At 25.7% G+C, this 17,089-nt stretch overlaps 5 protein-coding genes across 6 annotated transcripts; 3 read left to right on the top strand and 2 right to left on the bottom strand.

Annotated features, from left to right (window-relative positions):
• Positions 1-125: 125 nt before the first annotated feature.
• Positions 126-2,173, top strand: LOC122855398 (chromatin assembly factor 1 subunit B). The gene is made up of 3 exons (XM_044156714.1): positions 126-430; positions 532-1,463; positions 1,536-2,173. Exons 1-3 carry the CDS (start codon positions 287-289, stop codon positions 2,152-2,154), a joined length of 1,695 nt encoding a protein of 564 aa, XP_044012649.1. The 5' UTR covers positions 126-286; the 3' UTR covers positions 2,155-2,173.
• Positions 2,174-2,776: 603 nt separating this feature from the next.
• LOC122855397 (1-phosphatidylinositol 4,5-bisphosphate phosphodiesterase gamma-1) lies at positions 2,777-7,183 on the bottom strand. Its single transcript, XM_044156713.1, has 4 exons — positions 6,608-7,183; positions 6,392-6,541; positions 3,038-6,318; positions 2,777-2,953 (listed from the first exon to the last, which is right to left on the bottom strand). Exons 1-4 carry the CDS (start codon positions 6,780-6,782, stop codon positions 2,834-2,836), a joined length of 3,726 nt encoding a protein of 1,241 aa, XP_044012648.1. The 5' UTR covers positions 6,783-7,183; the 3' UTR covers positions 2,777-2,833.
• Positions 7,184-7,342: 159 nt separating this feature from the next.
• Positions 7,343-8,652, top strand: LOC122855399 (putative peptidyl-prolyl cis-trans isomerase dodo). Its single transcript, XM_044156715.1, has 3 exons — positions 7,343-7,714; positions 8,004-8,213; positions 8,308-8,652. Exons 1-3 carry the CDS (start codon positions 7,660-7,662, stop codon positions 8,526-8,528), a joined length of 486 nt encoding a protein of 161 aa, XP_044012650.1. The 5' UTR covers positions 7,343-7,659; the 3' UTR covers positions 8,529-8,652.
• On the bottom strand, positions 8,476-14,393 carry LOC122855393 (myosin-IIIb-like). Of its 2 annotated transcripts, XM_044156712.1 has the most exons (11): positions 14,230-14,392; positions 13,809-14,146; positions 13,416-13,697; positions 10,579-13,330; positions 10,416-10,499; positions 10,083-10,342; positions 9,796-10,004; positions 9,625-9,705; positions 9,384-9,548; positions 9,276-9,297; positions 8,476-9,174 (listed from the first exon to the last, which is right to left on the bottom strand). In XM_044156712.1, the coding sequence occupies exons 1-11, from the start codon at positions 14,246-14,248 to the stop codon at positions 9,163-9,165; spliced, it is 4,224 nt and encodes a 1,407-aa protein (XP_044012647.1). In that variant the 5' UTR covers positions 14,249-14,392; the 3' UTR covers positions 8,476-9,162. The 2 variants fall into 2 exon arrangements, with proteins under 2 accessions (XP_044012647.1, XP_044012646.1); XM_044156711.1 differs by lacking the exon at positions 9,276-9,297 and having other exon boundaries at positions 14,230-14,393.
• Positions 14,394-14,888: 495 nt separating this feature from the next.
• On the top strand, positions 14,889-16,968 carry LOC122855392 (inactive peptidyl-prolyl cis-trans isomerase FKBP6). The gene is made up of 5 exons (XM_044156710.1): positions 14,889-15,110; positions 15,234-15,471; positions 15,577-16,226; positions 16,310-16,421; positions 16,501-16,968. The coding sequence occupies exons 1-5, from the start codon at positions 15,064-15,066 to the stop codon at positions 16,795-16,797; spliced, it is 1,344 nt and encodes a 447-aa protein (XP_044012645.1). The 5' UTR covers positions 14,889-15,063; the 3' UTR covers positions 16,798-16,968.
• The last annotated feature ends 121 nt before the right edge of the window (positions 16,969-17,089 follow it).

Raw genomic sequence — 17,089 nt, 5'->3', positions numbered from 1 at the left:
TTCTTCAACAAGTTTAGAAAAACCAGTCTAACGATAAAAAAATGTACTACAAATGTAAACCTTTGCATTGTATCAACAGATGTCAGATAATGTACATAAAAAAAATGGCGTAATTATTTGTTTTTTGCGGGAAATTACCGGTGTAAGTTGTAACAATAGCAACAATAGACAGGTTACAAGATTAACAAAAATAAAAAACTCTCCAGTTGTTGTGTTTACCTCAAAAATTATTAGCATATATTAATAAAAGTATTAAAAAAAAATTAAATATAATAAAAGAACAAATATGAAGTGTACTATTCCAGAAATATCATGGCATAATCGTGATCCTGTTCTCAGTATTGATGTACAATGTTCAACAGATAAAAATGTTGATAATGGAATACCTTTTTGGCGTGTTGCAACTGCAGGTGCTGATTCACATGTTTTGGCAAGTTGAAAAATAATAACAATTTTATTCATTTCAAAATGAATTTTAATTATGATCAATTGTTGTTGTTATTGTTGTTGTTGTTGTTGTTGTTTTTTTAGATATGGCATTTGACAGTAAATGAATTGGGAGTTGCATCAATAACATGTGTAGCTGATTTTGATCGTAGTACAAAAGCAGTTAATGTCGTACGTTTTTCACCATCTGGTGAGGTATTGGCAACTGGTGATGATGAATCAACAATAATACTTTGGAAACAAAAAGAAGAATCAAATTTACCAATTTTACCTGGTGATGAAAATCAAAATAAAGAACAATGGATATCATGGAAAGCATTACGTGGACATCTTGAAGATATATATGATTTAAGCTGGTCACCAGATTCAAATTTTATTGTATCAGGATCAGTTGATAATACAGCAATTATTTGGGATGTACAAAAAGGAAGACAAATAAGTATTTTAAGTGATTACAAAGGTTTTGTACAAGGTGTCACATGGGATCCTTGTAATCAATATATTGCAACATTAAGTACTGATCGTCAATGTCGTTTAATTGATTTAACAACAATGAAAACAATAAATCGTGTTAATAAAGCTAAATTACCAACACCAATTGGTCATTCATTAGAAAATAAAACAGTTAGATTATTTCATGATGATACATTTAAATCATTTTTTAGAAGATTAACATTTAGTATTGATGGATCATTAATAATAGCACCATCTGGAATTATTGAATTTCAAGAATCAACTGAAAGAATAACAAATGCAACAATTGTTTTTTCAAGACATAATTTAAAAGAACCAATTATGATATTACCATCATTAGATGAATCAACAATTGCTGTACGTTGTTGTCCAGTTTATTTTGAGCTTAGAAATGATGGTCCAATTTCAATGCTTGCATTACCATACAGACTTGTATTTGCTGTTGCAACACAAAAATCAGTTATTATTTATGACACTCAACAAATATCACCAATTGCTGTTATATCAAATATTCATTATACTCGTCTTACTGATGTTGCATGGTAAATTTATCAAATATTTATTTAATTCCACGTATTTATTAAAAGCTAATTATATATTTTTAATTTTAACAGGTCATCAGATGGTCAAATTCTTGTTGTCTCATCAACTGATGGATACTGTTCAATAATACATTTTCAAGATGGTGAACTTGGTACTATTTATAAAGCTGAAAAATCAATAATTATTAAAAATTTAACAATAAATAAAGTTAATCAACAAAAACCAATAGTAGACAATAATAAATTGTCTGATAAAAAAAATCAAAAAGAAGAAATACTTGCTGAATGTCATACAGATGCAATGGATATTGATTCAACTAAAAATGATACAACAAATGTTGTATTTTGTACTCCAAATATAAAAGATAATGACAAAAAAGATAATATTAATGATCAATTAAAAACAGATGAAGTATGTGATGGTTCACAAGATATTAAATTAATTTACAGTGATACGTCAACAATGGAAAATACAAATGTTATTAATGATAATCTACCAAAAGTGATAGAAACAGTATCATCAAAAATTGATGATACATCTAGTGTTAAAACACCACCAAAAGATTGTGATTCATCAACAACAAAAACAACACCAACAAAACCACCTGTTGCTCAAGTTTTGTTGAACAAAACACCTCGACGAGTTAAATTAATAACACTTTCAAGTCCAAAACGAACAAAAAATCAATAATTAGAAATAAACATTAAATTATAACTTTTTTTTTTATCAAAAAAATATTTTTATACATGTTTAAAAAGATATTAATTACAGTAAAATAATTTAATGAAACAATCATTTATCTGTATTTTATTTTAATTCATTAATTATTTGGAATTTAACTATTGATTGACACATTTTTCAATAATAAAAATTTGAAATTAGACTGTTGATTGCATTAAAAAAAAATACTTTTCATTTCATTTAAAAAATTCAAAATTTACCCATTTGTTTTTTTATATCAGACAGTATGTTGTCCAAGTGAAAAAAAAAAAAGGTTTAAAACAAATTTGTAATATTTTTGTTGTATGAAAAGTTTAATAATTTTCTGAAATTTTAAAAAACATTATCACCTTGTTGATAAATACATCAGTTGACTCTAAATTCTTGATTAATTAAAAAAATATTTAAAAAAAAAATTTTATGTGTAATAATTATTCAAGTGATCAATAAGCTGAAAGATTTTTGACAACGGTTGCAACTGTGTATACCTTGATATTTAGTTAAATGAAAAAAAATAAATAATAATTTAATAAAAACAATATAATACAAATAGTAAAATTTAATTTGATATAATTTTATAAAATATATAGTTATAAATGTATATGTATGGAAGTTGATTGATATTTAATTTCTAAAAATATATATTCTATCAAAGAGCACTTGGTATTTTGGTAATTTTTATATAAACTAAAAGTGTTGCAAGCTCAAGATCTTCACTGTACTGATTTTTAAGTGGTACACTTCTGTAGCCACTTCGTAGGCACTGAATCTATTTGATTAAAAATGAAAAAAAAAAAAAGAAATTAATTATTTTTATATATAAATGAATTATTTAAAAAATATATAAACATACCGGATATGTTGCTTGTCCCAAAAAATTACAATCACCAAATGAATCCTCATCCTGTACTAAAAATCTAATCAATGCAAAATTTGGATTTAATATATCAAATTCACATGTTTTATTCCACATTGGATTAAATCCATTGTCCCTAAATGTTTTTGTATTTAATTTAACACCAGTATCATATTCAGCTCCATAAATTTCAACTTCAACATATGGACTTGCTGGTGCTTTACATTTTTTATGAAGATGTCTTGCACCAATAACAGTCAAATGTATATTTAAACCATCAACATTAATTAATGTTTTTTTATCATGTATATTAAAATAATCATTAAACATAAATTCAGGTTTTAATATATATCCACAATTACCATTATCACGAAATTTTGCATGATTAAGTTGCATTGATCTATCACCAGTTTGATAATTTAATGCAACCATTTGACAACCAGAATTCCAAAATTGTATTGGATTATAATTTGATGAATCAATTCTTTGTCCTTTTGGATATACTCTACTCAATTGTATTTGATGATATTTTATAAAAAATTCATGCTCTTGTTGACACATTAATTTTTCAGCTTTTGTTTCTGGAAAACTACTCATTTCTTGAAATATAAATTTTTTATTATTAATACGTTCATTATCAAATGCAATTGAACGACAATAAATAATTAAATTTGACATTTCTTTAGCAATTCTCCATTGTCTTTCAATTTCTTTATTTTTATTTTCTCTAACATTAGCATATTGTGCTGTTTCTTTTATTGTATTCATCCAATCAATTGCAATATCTTTTGATGGTGTACATGCCTCAAATATATTACACATATTTGGATTATGAATTTTAATAATCCATTCTAATCCTGGTTTATCATTTAATCCAATTTCAACAACAGCACCAGTTATATCTAATGAACCTTTTTGTAAATTACCCAACATCATTGTATCATTTTTATTAATATTATTATTATCAAATGTATCTCTATCTTGACATTCAATTTCTTCAACATAATTTGCTGGAAACCAGTGTTGTTTTTTACCACCATAATCACCTCTCCACCAGCCACCGTCTTGTCTATGTACATTTGTTATTATAGCATGTTTAACAAGAGTCAATTCATCATCTCTTCTTGCTTTATAATCATATATTGCTTTTACTGTTATTTTTGATATAAATGATGATGGATCCATATAACCAGGTATACCATAAACACCATCATCATCATCATCATCTCCATTATTGTTGTTGTTATTATTATTATCACCAACAATACCATTATCATTACCATTATTATTACTATTATGAAAATTTAAATAATCAATATTTTTACTTATTGGATTATTTAAACGTATTTTTTTATATAATGGATGTTTTTCATAGTAATTAATTAATTCAACAAGACTTTCAAATTGTATTTCACCAAATGTATATAGTCTACCTTCTAATTTAACACGACAATGTTTAATTTTTTTATCGGCATAAAATGATATTGCATATGTATGTAATTCTTTTTCACTTGGTCTAACTAAAAATGTACCATCAATTGCTATTTTTTTTAATATATCCTCAGCAATAATTCTTGTACAATTATTATGCCACCATTCTTTTGTTTCATGTTTACATGGTTGTGGTACTGGTTCTTTTAATACTATTAAAAATTCTTGACTTTTTAATGAATTGTTACGATAATATGTTATTAAACTATATAAACTATCAAAACAATAACTATCAATTAAATAATATTTTGTTTGTCCCATTACTTGTTTTAATTTAATACGACAATGATTAACTTTATCTTTACGCCAAAATGATAAACAATAATCACCAACAAATGTAACACATTGACGTACAAGAAATGTACCATCACCAAGATATGAATATTTACGTAATAATTCATCAGCTTCTTCTCTACCACGTGCTAATTTACCATGAAACCATTTTTCACCAAAATGTAATTCATCATTTGATAGACTATCTAATTTACGATTAATCATCATTGTTGTTGTTGATGATGATGATGATGTTGTTGCTGCTGCTGCTGTTGATGTTGAGGATGATGTATCATTATCATCATCAATTTCAATTTCTTGTCCTTGTGAAAATGTATCAGTGTAATACAAATGTTGACTTGTTAATATAAAAAAATGTGGATACCAATCACGATCATTAATATCTTCAAGATATAATATACCATTTTTAACAGTATTACGTAAATCCATTTCTTGATTAACTGGATTATTTCTAGCAATAAATGTTGTTTCATCAACACCATCTGGTAGCTTTTTATGTTTTAATATTATTTTACATTTTAATGCATGTGGTGATGGTAATGTTGTTTCATTTTTATCAATTGGTTGAGTTAACAATAAATCACCAAATACTTCTTGCATTGCAATAGCCATTTTACGTTGTTGTGGTAATGTACAATTATCTTCAATTGATATTATAACTGGATATTCAGATGTTACAAATGCATGTTCTTTTATTGTTTTAATAACATCAATAAATTTAATTTTTGTTGTTAATGTATGTCCATGAAATATAAATGGCATACCATCTGGTCCATCCCAACAATCAAGTTCAATACAACGACAACCAGAACGTAAAGCACGTACATATGCTTGACAACTACTCTCACTACTTATTTGATCACCCATTAAATATGTATTATGTGATGATGCTATCCAATAATGTGATAATGGTTTTGTCATATCTTGTGTTACTGCATCATATTTATCATTCCATATGTCATTTTGTTTTGAATATAAAAATGAAAAAAATTCATTCAATGTAAAATATGGATCTTGTACATCTCTTTGAGGATCTTGTAGATAATCTCTCATGAATTTTGATACTTTTTGTGTATCATTTGCAATTGTCATATCATTTTGTTCATTTATTAAAAATTTTTGGAAATCTTGCAATTTTATTACATTATTATCTGATGAATATAACAATAATTTTTCCCAACCATTAAAATTATTATAATCAATCATTAATTTATAATATAATAAAACAAAATCATCAAAGCCTAATTCTGTACGTTCACGTGTATCTATTTCTTGAAATATTTCACGTAATTTATTTGTTGATATTTTACAACTTGCACGAGGCATAAATGATTTGATATCTTTTAATGTTACCATTTCACGATTATTTTCCATATAGTAGAATTCTTTTCTAAGCCAACGTTCGAGTTGGACTGGATATGGTGCATTTATTGTATCTTTTACTAAATAACGTAAACCTTTTACCCATAGTTCACATTCTTTTTCACTAAAAGCTACAACAAATATTATTTTAAAATTAACATTTATATTTTTATATTTATTAAACATTGTTGTTTAGTTTTTTACCTGAAGCTGATAGTGTTTTCAATCGAAATTCTGATCCATAATAAATAATAAAACAACGAAGATTTTCAATTTTTTTTGAATCCTCTGGCCATTTATCAAACTCTCTTGATGATTTTCCAACAACAATGTCTTTTATTTCTCTAATTTCAACTGTATGATCAAAAATTTTATAAATATTATAAAAAAGATAAATTTCAGTTATTTTAACAGACTTACTTGAACCATCAAATGGACGAGATGTTGCACTTTTAGCCCAACAAATTTGTCTTGTCTCTCGTCTTATCATAAGTGTTTTTTTTTCCGGTCTTTTACGTTGAAAAAATTTTGTTACAACTGTACCTCTTTCAAGTTGGCTTATAATTTGTTCCATCTCTGGAATAATTCCACTCATTTTGATTGTTTTTTTTTTTTCAAAATTTTTATAAAAGAAAAATCATTTAATTAAAAATATATAAATAAATAAAATAATTTTATTTGATTTTTTTATTTAAATTCGAACAAACTAAAAATAAAAATAATAAAAAAATATTTGCAAGTGACACGTCTATGTTTATGTGTGTCTTCTATTAAAATCAGTTAAAATTATTAATAAAATTTAAAAAATAACTTGTCACACAATTATCACATGATTTATCAAAATTTAAAATAAAAATTTAATAAACAATTAAATCAATAATAATAAACAATTGTTACAACAATATTTAATAAACAAAATTATAAAAAAAATAGACAAAAAAAAATATAAGTTGACTTATGTGTCAAACATGTTGCTCCAAAAAAAAAATAAAAAAACACAAACTGTACATAAAAAATGAGAGAGAGAAAAGTATTGATTTGTACATGTGACATTTAATATACACTATCAAATATCATCCAATGATCAAATTTTATTAAAATATAATCTATCCCATTGGATCATTCTCTACGACAATAAATCTGATTGGTTTTCGCTAAATTAATTATCTCAGATCTTACAGAAAAGAAAATAAATAAAAATATAAATTAAATGATACGAATTTCCCTAGATTAATAATAATAAACTTTTCCACACACACGCAAATTTTCCAAGATTTTCATCCGTGTGTCATTCAGCAGCAACAAATTCTTGCAAATTCTCATCTGTGTTTTTTCTTGTATACATGTAGTTGTGTATTTGTGTGTGTTATTTACACTTTGATGAACAGAGACAAGGCACATATATAATTTTTAATTTATTATAAAAAGTATTTAAGTTAATAATATAATTAACAAAAAAAAAATTAATAATAATGGCTAACGAAGAGCTTCCAAAAGGATGGGAAAAACGTTTAAGTAGATCCACAGGTATTTATGGATAATTATTCTGTCAATAAAAATTATTTTTTATATTTTTGTCTTTCTCAAAATTAGGCATCACAAATCATCATGATTTTTTAAATGCCGATATTAAATTAAAAAATAACTACAAAGATAATATTGTTGATATTTAATTGTAATTTTTTTTTAAATTTATTGTTTAATTATTTATTTATTATTAAATAAATTGTTTAATTATGTTGTGTATATTTTTAACTTGTTTTTATCAAATGTCTATATTGAGTTTAAAATAATTTTATTATTATTTTATCAATAGGTCAGCATTATTATCTGAATGTTTATACCAAGGAGAGTCAATGGGATGTGCCAATAAAACCAGCTCAACCAAATGATAATGGAGATGATGGTCCAGAAGAAGTACAATGTTCTCATATTCTTGTTAAACATGCATATTCGCGACGTCCATCATCCTGGCGAGAGCAAACAATTACTCGATCAAAAGAAGAAGCTCTTGATCTCATTAAAAGTATGATTATTATAATTTTTTTATAAATAACATTAAATCAATAAACAACATATTTATTGTTGTTATTTTTTTTTTTTTTTATGATTTTATACAGCATATCGAGAGCAAATTGTTTCTGGTGAAGCAACATTTACAGAATTAGCATCACAGTATAGTGATTGTAGTTCAGCAAAACGTGGTGGTGATTTGGGTCCATTTGGTCGTGGTACAATGCAAAAACCATTTGAACAAGCAGCATTTGCATTAAAAGTTGGTGAATTATCATCACCAGTTGATACTGATAGTGGTGTTCATATTATTGAAAGAACTGCTTAATTATAGTCATGTGGGTCAATTTCAATCATCTTAGATGATGAATAAACACAAAAATTTTAATTTAAATAATACCAGGAATAAATGGAATCCAAATGAAACAATAACAAAAAAAAAAAAAAATTCAGTAAATCAACATCACATTTAACTACTTGTATTTGCATAAGATTTTATTTTTTTCTCTTTAATCAATTTCATCAACAATTAGATTTTACGTATAATTAGAATTCAATTATTTAAAATTTTTTTTAATTACTATTATATATTTTTTTTTAATCAATTGATATTCATTCTACTTTTAATTATTTTTAAATCAATGTTTGTTTGTTTTTTTTTTTTTTTTTAAATTTTTCAAGTAACATTGTGTATTTAAATTGTAAAATTTCAATTATGTCGAAATCTCTATATGAGATAAATAATTAATAATAAAATGGTAATAATATAATAATAATAATATTTCTAAAAATTATTTTCAAATAATTTTCTAATATTTTTAACGTTATCTTTTTTTATAATTATTTTTAAACTGTTGTTGTTAATTCGGGGCAAGATGAGTAAATCAATTGAAGTGTTGATATTCTTAATGTTTTTGGTACCATATTTTCTACTTGTTTTTTTTCTTTTGTTGGACAGTTGACTAGTCTTTGTACTGTATAAAAAAATAATTGAAAAAAATTAGTTAAATTTATTATTTTTTTTTTTTATAATCTAAATAATATACTTAAAATAAAATATTATTATTTATCACACCTGAAAGTTTGCCATGACTCCTCTAATAAAATTGATAAACATTTACAATTTATCAAGAATATCATGAATTATTATTTCATATTGTTAATTAAATATATATTTTATTACCTGACTGAATTTCCAGGTACTTCTGTGTCCAGTGAATCCTGATTTTTCAGGGCTTTGTGCCAAATGTCCGACAGATGTTGCTCTGGTGGTATGAAAAATCCGCTTTGAGCACTTGATCGAGCCTGTCTCTCTGTCTGAACTTTCAGTACAAGTTCTTGATCTTGGCTATTGAATAAAAAATATATAAATCAACAAAAGAATTATCAAATAAATAATTAAAAAACAAGCTAAATTCCAATACCCCGATAATGGTTGATGGTCATTTTCCAGCTGTATCAATGGTAAGTCCCAACCAACTTCGTCGTCTTCGAAGTCCGAACCACTTTCGATGTGAGTGTCAAAATAATTAAATAATAATTAAATTAACATTATTATTTAATTTAAAAAAAAAAAAATTTATATTTTTATTCACCTGCTGGTTTCTTCTTTGAGATCACGGTAATATTTTATTATTGATTCACCTTCAGGTTGATTATCATTACGATAATTCATAATATCTTCAACCATTTTAAAACCTTCTGGACGTACATAATCATCACCTGGTTCTTCAATATCTGAGACTCGTATACCAGGTTTATTTTTCCTCAAATTTTTATGCATATCTTGATTCTTCATGTGTACCTTAATCAATAAATTAAACAAATTATTTAAATACATGATTAAATGAAATATTAATTTTTATATAAAATATATTTTTACATCTTGTGAAAATTGTATCAATTCAACTTGACGTAATTTTGAATGTACATAATCATCTGGATTTCTCGTTAATTTTCTTTTAATTTTCATTTGTTGTCTGTACCATCTGTGAATAATAAATATTGCTTCTGTATCAGATACACCTGAATTAATAAGTGCTTGACGAGCTTCTTCTTTATTTGCACAATTATCTAATATTTTTTTCAACTCTTCATCAAATTCATAGCCACGATCTTTTCGTATTGCGTAACCACGATAATCTAGTTTTAAAATAGATTTAATATTTTATCAATATTATCATATATTGTTTAAATAAATTTGTTAAATACATACAGCTTTGAATGACAACAGCAGCATTGTCTTCACTTGATAATTCATCATGATTTTTAATTAAATCCATAATAATATTTTCCTCACCTGAAATAAAAACTTGATTAATTTATTTTTAATTTCATAATATATTTAATAACAATAATAATAAATAATAATATATTACTATCTGAATGATGATCTGAAAGTTGTGATTCAGTTGTTAATTGTTTAGTCAAAATTTTGATACCTGCATGTCTTCTTGCCAACCAACCACGTATATATTTTTGCAATGTTACAATTGCATATGCAAATTGCCATTTTTGTCTTTTATAATGAATTCTTGCTAGCCATCTTCTAACACATGCTTGAACCATGATAATTTTTTTCGATTGTTCTTCAAACATTTTTGATAAAAATTCAACATGATAATATTTTAAGAAAACTTTTGTTTTTCCAAGTGCCCAACCATCCATTTTTAAACGAATTAAAAGTAAACGTGAATTATCACGATTTGCAACAACACTTTCATCATATCCAAATGCTAAAAAGCAATATCTTTTTAAAAAATCAGTAAATGGAATTCGATGAGAAAATCCATTTTGTCGTATTCTAATTGTTTCTAAAACTCCAGCATATTTTAATTGTTTAATAACTTTATCTTTATCAAAAAATTTTGGACTTTTTGTATCATTTGGTTTAATACATCTGACAAATTGTGGTGATCCACCAACCATTTTTTGTAATAAATCCATCAATGAATATCTAAAATATGTTGATAGAGTTTGTTGTACTCTTGATTGTGATGCTAAACTTTTACTTGAATATTTATCTTTTGTATTTTTTAATGTATTACCATTTAAACTACCTCTAACATCATTATCATAAATTGCTGAATATAAATTACCAGTTTTTGTTATTGGACATTGAAATAAAAATCTAATCATATCTGATTGTGATTGTCTTAATAAATTTATAATTTCTGGTGGTATAAAATTTCTATTTTTATCTAAAAATCCATCAGCTTGATAAACAATTCTACCAGCATAATGATTAATTGCAAAACAAGTTGCATCTGATTTTGGTTTAATATAACATTTTGATTTAATATTATTATGAAATTTTTCAATCATTGTTTTATCACTACCAAATGTTAAACGACTTTCTTCATCAATTAAACTCATAAGTCCCATTGGTTTACTCAAGAGAGTATCAAGTACTGGTCTATTATCAGAAAATTCAACAAGATCAACTGGTATACCCTCAGCCATGTATTCTTGTTGTTCCCATGAAAAAACTTGTTGATTAAAATAATATTGTATTTGTTCATTAGCAATATTAATACATAATTGTTCAAATGAATTTTTTGGAAAATTTTCAAATCCAAATATATCAAGTAAACCAATTGACAATGGTTCAATTTTTGTTGATCTATTAAATGTTAATAAACAATTAATTTGATTAACCATCCAATCAAATAAACGACCATATAATCCTTTAGCCATTGCATCTCTTGATGCACAAGATTCAGCTACTGTATTATTTCTTGTTATTGTTTCACCTCTTGTTACAACTGAAGTTGTTGTTAATGACTCTAATAAATCATCTCTTTCAATTCCCAATAAATCACAAACATTATTAAGTGGTAATAAATCAACAACAATACTTTTATTATCAGTATTATCTTGACTTATTTCTTCCTCAAATGAAATATCACCAAGATGTAATATTGATGATAATATAGCATAAACAGTATCAACTTGATTATCTTGAAATTCTAATACTTTAAAACAATTTTTAATTTCATTAAATTTTTCAATATTTTCATTTATTGATTCAATATTATTTTTTAAATAACGATGATTATCACGTGATAAATCATTTAAATGAAATTCATTTAATCTATCATCAGCTTCAAGACCATCATATATATAATAAAAAATATGAAAATTTTTTTCACCAACAGATTGTCCAACAACACGTGATTGTTCTAATAAATAAACAGCAATTCTTGCACCAGTTACTTTGCCATTTTTAGTCATTGTTAAATCTAAATATTTACCAAAACGTGATGAATTTGAATTAATACCAGTTGTTGCATTACCAAATGCTTCCATTATTGGATTTATTTGTAATATTTGTTCTTCCAAATTTCTATTTGGTGCTTTTGATAAATAAACTAATTGTTTAAGTAATAAATTTGCTGATTCTGTTTTACCAGAACCAGATTCACCACTTATTATTATTGATTGATTTTTACGTTGATGTAGTAGAGCTTGATATGCAGCATCAGCAACAGCAAATATATGTGGTGGATTATCTGATCTTGCTTGACCACGATAACATTTTTGTTCTTTTCCACTGTATAATCCTAAATTCATAAATGGATTTATTGCAATTAATATATCACCAATATATGTATATATTTGTGAATCAGAATAACGATTTTCAAGTTGTTCAACAATAATATCTTCTGTTAATGTATCAAGTACAGCAAGATCATCATAATATATTTTTTTAGCTTGAATTTTTCTATCACTTTTTAATTGTCCATGTTTTGTTGTTACTTCTGGTTGTCTACGTATACGTCCATCATTTTTTTGTCTTTCAATTTCATCAACAAGTTCAGATTTAACATCATCTTGATAATTTTCAACAGCTTGAAGTAATGGATGATCTTTAAGTTCAGATGCAAATGGACGATGTTCTAAATCTTTAACAAGACATTCAGCAATAAAATCAGATAATTCTTGACAATGTAATTCTGGTATTTTTAATGTTGGTGGTGGATTACGTGGTATTTGAAATAGAGCACGCATTGGATGAAGTTCAGATAGTGGTGGATCACCCTCAGCTAATTCAATTGTTGTTATTCCAACTGACCATACGTCACATCTTGAATCATATGATGAATCATACTGTTGTTCACATGCAATAACCTTTATAATATCAAATAAATAAATAAATAAATAAAGCTGTAAATCATAAGTGAAAAATGTAAGAAAAAAAAAAAAAACAATGAACCTCTGGAGCCATCCAATAGGGAGTTCCAACAGATGTATTTTTTCTTGCAAGTGTCATTGTTAAATGTGATGATACTCCAAAATCAACAAGCTTAACATCACCTCTATCAGTTAGAAGAATATTATGCCCTTTTACATCACGATGCATACAATGATTATCATGCAAATAAATAAGTGCATTGACGGTTTCACGTATTATATAAGCAATTTGATTGTCACTTAAACGGCTTCCACGTTTTTTTAGACCCTGAACAAGATCAGTGACAGCCCCACCTGAACAAAGCTGTACATAAAAAACATACATAATTTAAAAATAAATAATAATCTATGCCTCAAACATTTGTAGTGATTCTTTTTTATAATATTTTTTTTTTTCTTTTGCTCAGATGCTTACCTCCATTACAAACCACAGCTGGTCTTCATCTTGGCCTGGTCGTGATTTGCTCATAAAGAGGCCATAAAATATTGGTATATTTGAATGAGAACTCAAGTCTCTAAGTACTAGAAATTCTTCCTCAATTTCTTCAATATTATCAGAAAAATTTTCCAATATTTTAACAGCCACACTGTTGCCTGTGTTGTTGTCTTTTGCTGAATAAACTTCACCGTATGTACCCTCACCAATTAATTCCTCAAGAGTAAATGAATCATTTGGATCTGATAGAGTATCAAAATCAAGATGTTCACTCAAACCATGATAAGCCATATTTGTACTGGAATCACTGGATCTATCTGATAAAATTGTTTTAAATAATTAATTTAATTTTAAAATTAATTTACATATAATATGAAATGTTATTTGTTATTTTACTCACCAATTAAATCCATAAACATTTGCTGGTTGATGCTGTGTTGATGTTGTTGTTTTCTTTTTCTTTTAATTAAAATTTTTATGATTATCAGGAAGAGCTTCAAAATGAACCAGTTCAACAAGAATAACGACGTTAAACTGCCTAACAATGTTGCTTGTAATCGAAGATACCAGGTAACCGCTTAAATTGAATTAGAATCGAGGTCGTGCGACGACGCAAAATTTAATTCATTTATATAAAATATATAAAACATCAGACTTGCATATGACAATATACAATACACCTATATACCTATGTATATATATCACTCATTTTTTTATCTTAAAAAAAAAATAATAATAATGAATTAAATTCCTTTAAAAAAGTATGTTTACGTCTTATTTGTTTGTTAAAAAATAAAAAAATATTTATCAATTAAACTGTCGCAAATAAATCAACGATCTATATAAGAGAGAAAAACATATTTTTTAAATTCCAAAAAAAATAAATATAAATTAATGAAAATTTCTGTTTAACCGGCGCCGGAAAAAAATAAATATTGGATGATAACGTGTGTGTATGTGTGTATTACATAATGTATACATGTGTGTATCAACGGTTTTTGTAGATTCCTAGAATCCTTTGTTTTTATTTATTTTATTATTATAACGTACGATTGAGTCACAGAGTGGTCGACTGGTCGACTCATTTTTATTATCGTAGTCGTTGTTGGCTTGTTGAAACTTGAAACTGTCAAGCTATTTTTAACAAAAAAAATCTATTAAATTAATTATATATTTATTGTCAACTCAAGTATAATTTTTTTTTGATTATTAATTTACAAAATAATCTTTAAAAATGTCAAAAGAAAATGTCGAGGAATTGTTTGATCAATTTACCCTCAAGTAAGTTGAGTTCAACCATTTATTTTTATTATTACTCTTTGTTGTGATAAAAAAAAATTATTATTTAATGATTTGTGTGTGTGTTGTTTAAAAAGTTAATAATAAAATAATTTATTTTATCAGGGAATTGATGTCTAAAGATGGCATTCAATTTGAAATGGGTAATGAGGAACCGGAGCTGGATGATGCATTTAATTATAACCAAGTTGTTAATCTCAGTGGTGATGATTTACTTGCTGAAATAAATATGTATGAATTTTTGGAGGAAAGTGCTGAAGCTGGATGTGAAGGTTCAATTTCACTTGGACTTCATTTTAGAAAAGTTAAATCAAAGCTTGACGATTTGTCTTCTGATGGTAGAGTGAGTGTTTCATTGAAATATTAATGAAAAAATAATTAATAAAATTAATTTAAAAAACAAACATTTTATTTGTAAATTAATATATATTTCATTTTGTTATTGTAGATTAAAAAAAAAGTAATGCAAGAAGGTACTGGTGATGTTGTACCAGAAAAAGCTCTTGTCATTATCAAGTACTCTGGTTATTTTGAGGATCAAGATGAACCATATGATTCAACTCATGCACGAGGAACAACTGAAAGATATACATTGGGTGGTACTGAGTTGTTGTATGGTCTTGATGTTGGTATTCAAAGCATGAAGAAAGGTGAAATTGCAATTTTTTGGATTGATTATACATGTGCATATGGAGAAATGGGATGTCCACCATTAATTCCACCACGTGGTGATGTTATGTTTATTGTTCAACTCATTGATTACTTGGACAGTGGAACAGTAAATAATTTTGAAAATCTTACTGTTCAAGAAAAAAAAACTTATGCTAATGTTAAACTACAAGTTAATTCATTATTCAAAATTGCTGCTGATAATTTTAAACGTAAAAAATACAATCAAGCTGTTAGAGATTATAAACGTATTATTCATAATCTTGAAGATGCTGAATTTGAAAATGAAGAACAAGATAAAGAAGCACAAAAATTATTGTCAAAAAGTAGACAAAATCTTGCTATTTGTTATAACATTCAAGACATACCACGTTTGGCATGTATTGAATGTAATGCTGCAACTCACAAGACAGCTAAAATTTATTATCAGTAAGTATACTTTATACTTTTGTTGTTTATAATAATTACTATTTATTAATTTAAATAAAATATAATTATTTAATTTTTTACAGTCATGGAAAAGCACTTATTAAAATGGGTGAATACTCTGAGGCTTTGACAAAATTAAACAAGAGTCTCAACATGGAACCAGCTAATCAAACTGTCATAAGTGAAATAAACAAGGTAAATTAATTAATTTATATTGTGCCAAGTATTTTAATTTTTGTTTAACTTATATTTTATATTTATTTTTTTTTTACAGGCAATTACACTTCAAAAAAAGTACATGAGAATTCAAAAAGATTTATGGTCAAATTGCTTAGACCCAAAAAAAGCTGATGAAGAAGAAAAAGATAAACAACGTGATAAAATGGCTCGAGAATTTGTTGAAACATTTGTCAATGATAATGCTGTTCAACGCCAAGAAATACCAGCAGGTATTGATGCATCACTGTTGGAATTAATTCGTAAACATGCTGCATTATCTGGTATGAATATTGCATCGGTTTCAAGATTCGACAAAGAAACACGTTATCTTCAAAAACCAGATTACGTCTAATGAATATTTCTATGAAAAATAAATACATGATAAATTAGCTACTTTATTTTTTATATTTCAAGTTATCAGAGTAGTTAAATAATCACTTGAATTTTCCATTTGTATTCTTACGTTTAGTATTTAAAAAAAAAAAATTAAATTACTGCGTTTTTGATTAAATGGCAAGTTAGATAAGATAATTCAGTTTTTTTTTAACAAGACGTATTTTTTTGTAATAAATATAATAGAATAAAAAAAATAAAATATAATCTAAGAAGAAAATAAAAAACATAATTTTTGTTAATTTATTGTT

The sequence above is a fragment of the Aphidius gifuensis genome, linkage group LG4, assembly GCF_014905175.1.
Source record: "Aphidius gifuensis isolate YNYX2018 linkage group LG4, ASM1490517v1, whole genome shotgun sequence".
NCBI classification, from domain to species: domain Eukaryota; kingdom Metazoa; phylum Arthropoda; class Insecta; order Hymenoptera; family Braconidae; genus Aphidius; species Aphidius gifuensis.
The sequence above is the reverse complement of the archived record's forward strand: the minus strand, read 5'-3'. Positions and strand labels throughout refer to the sequence as shown.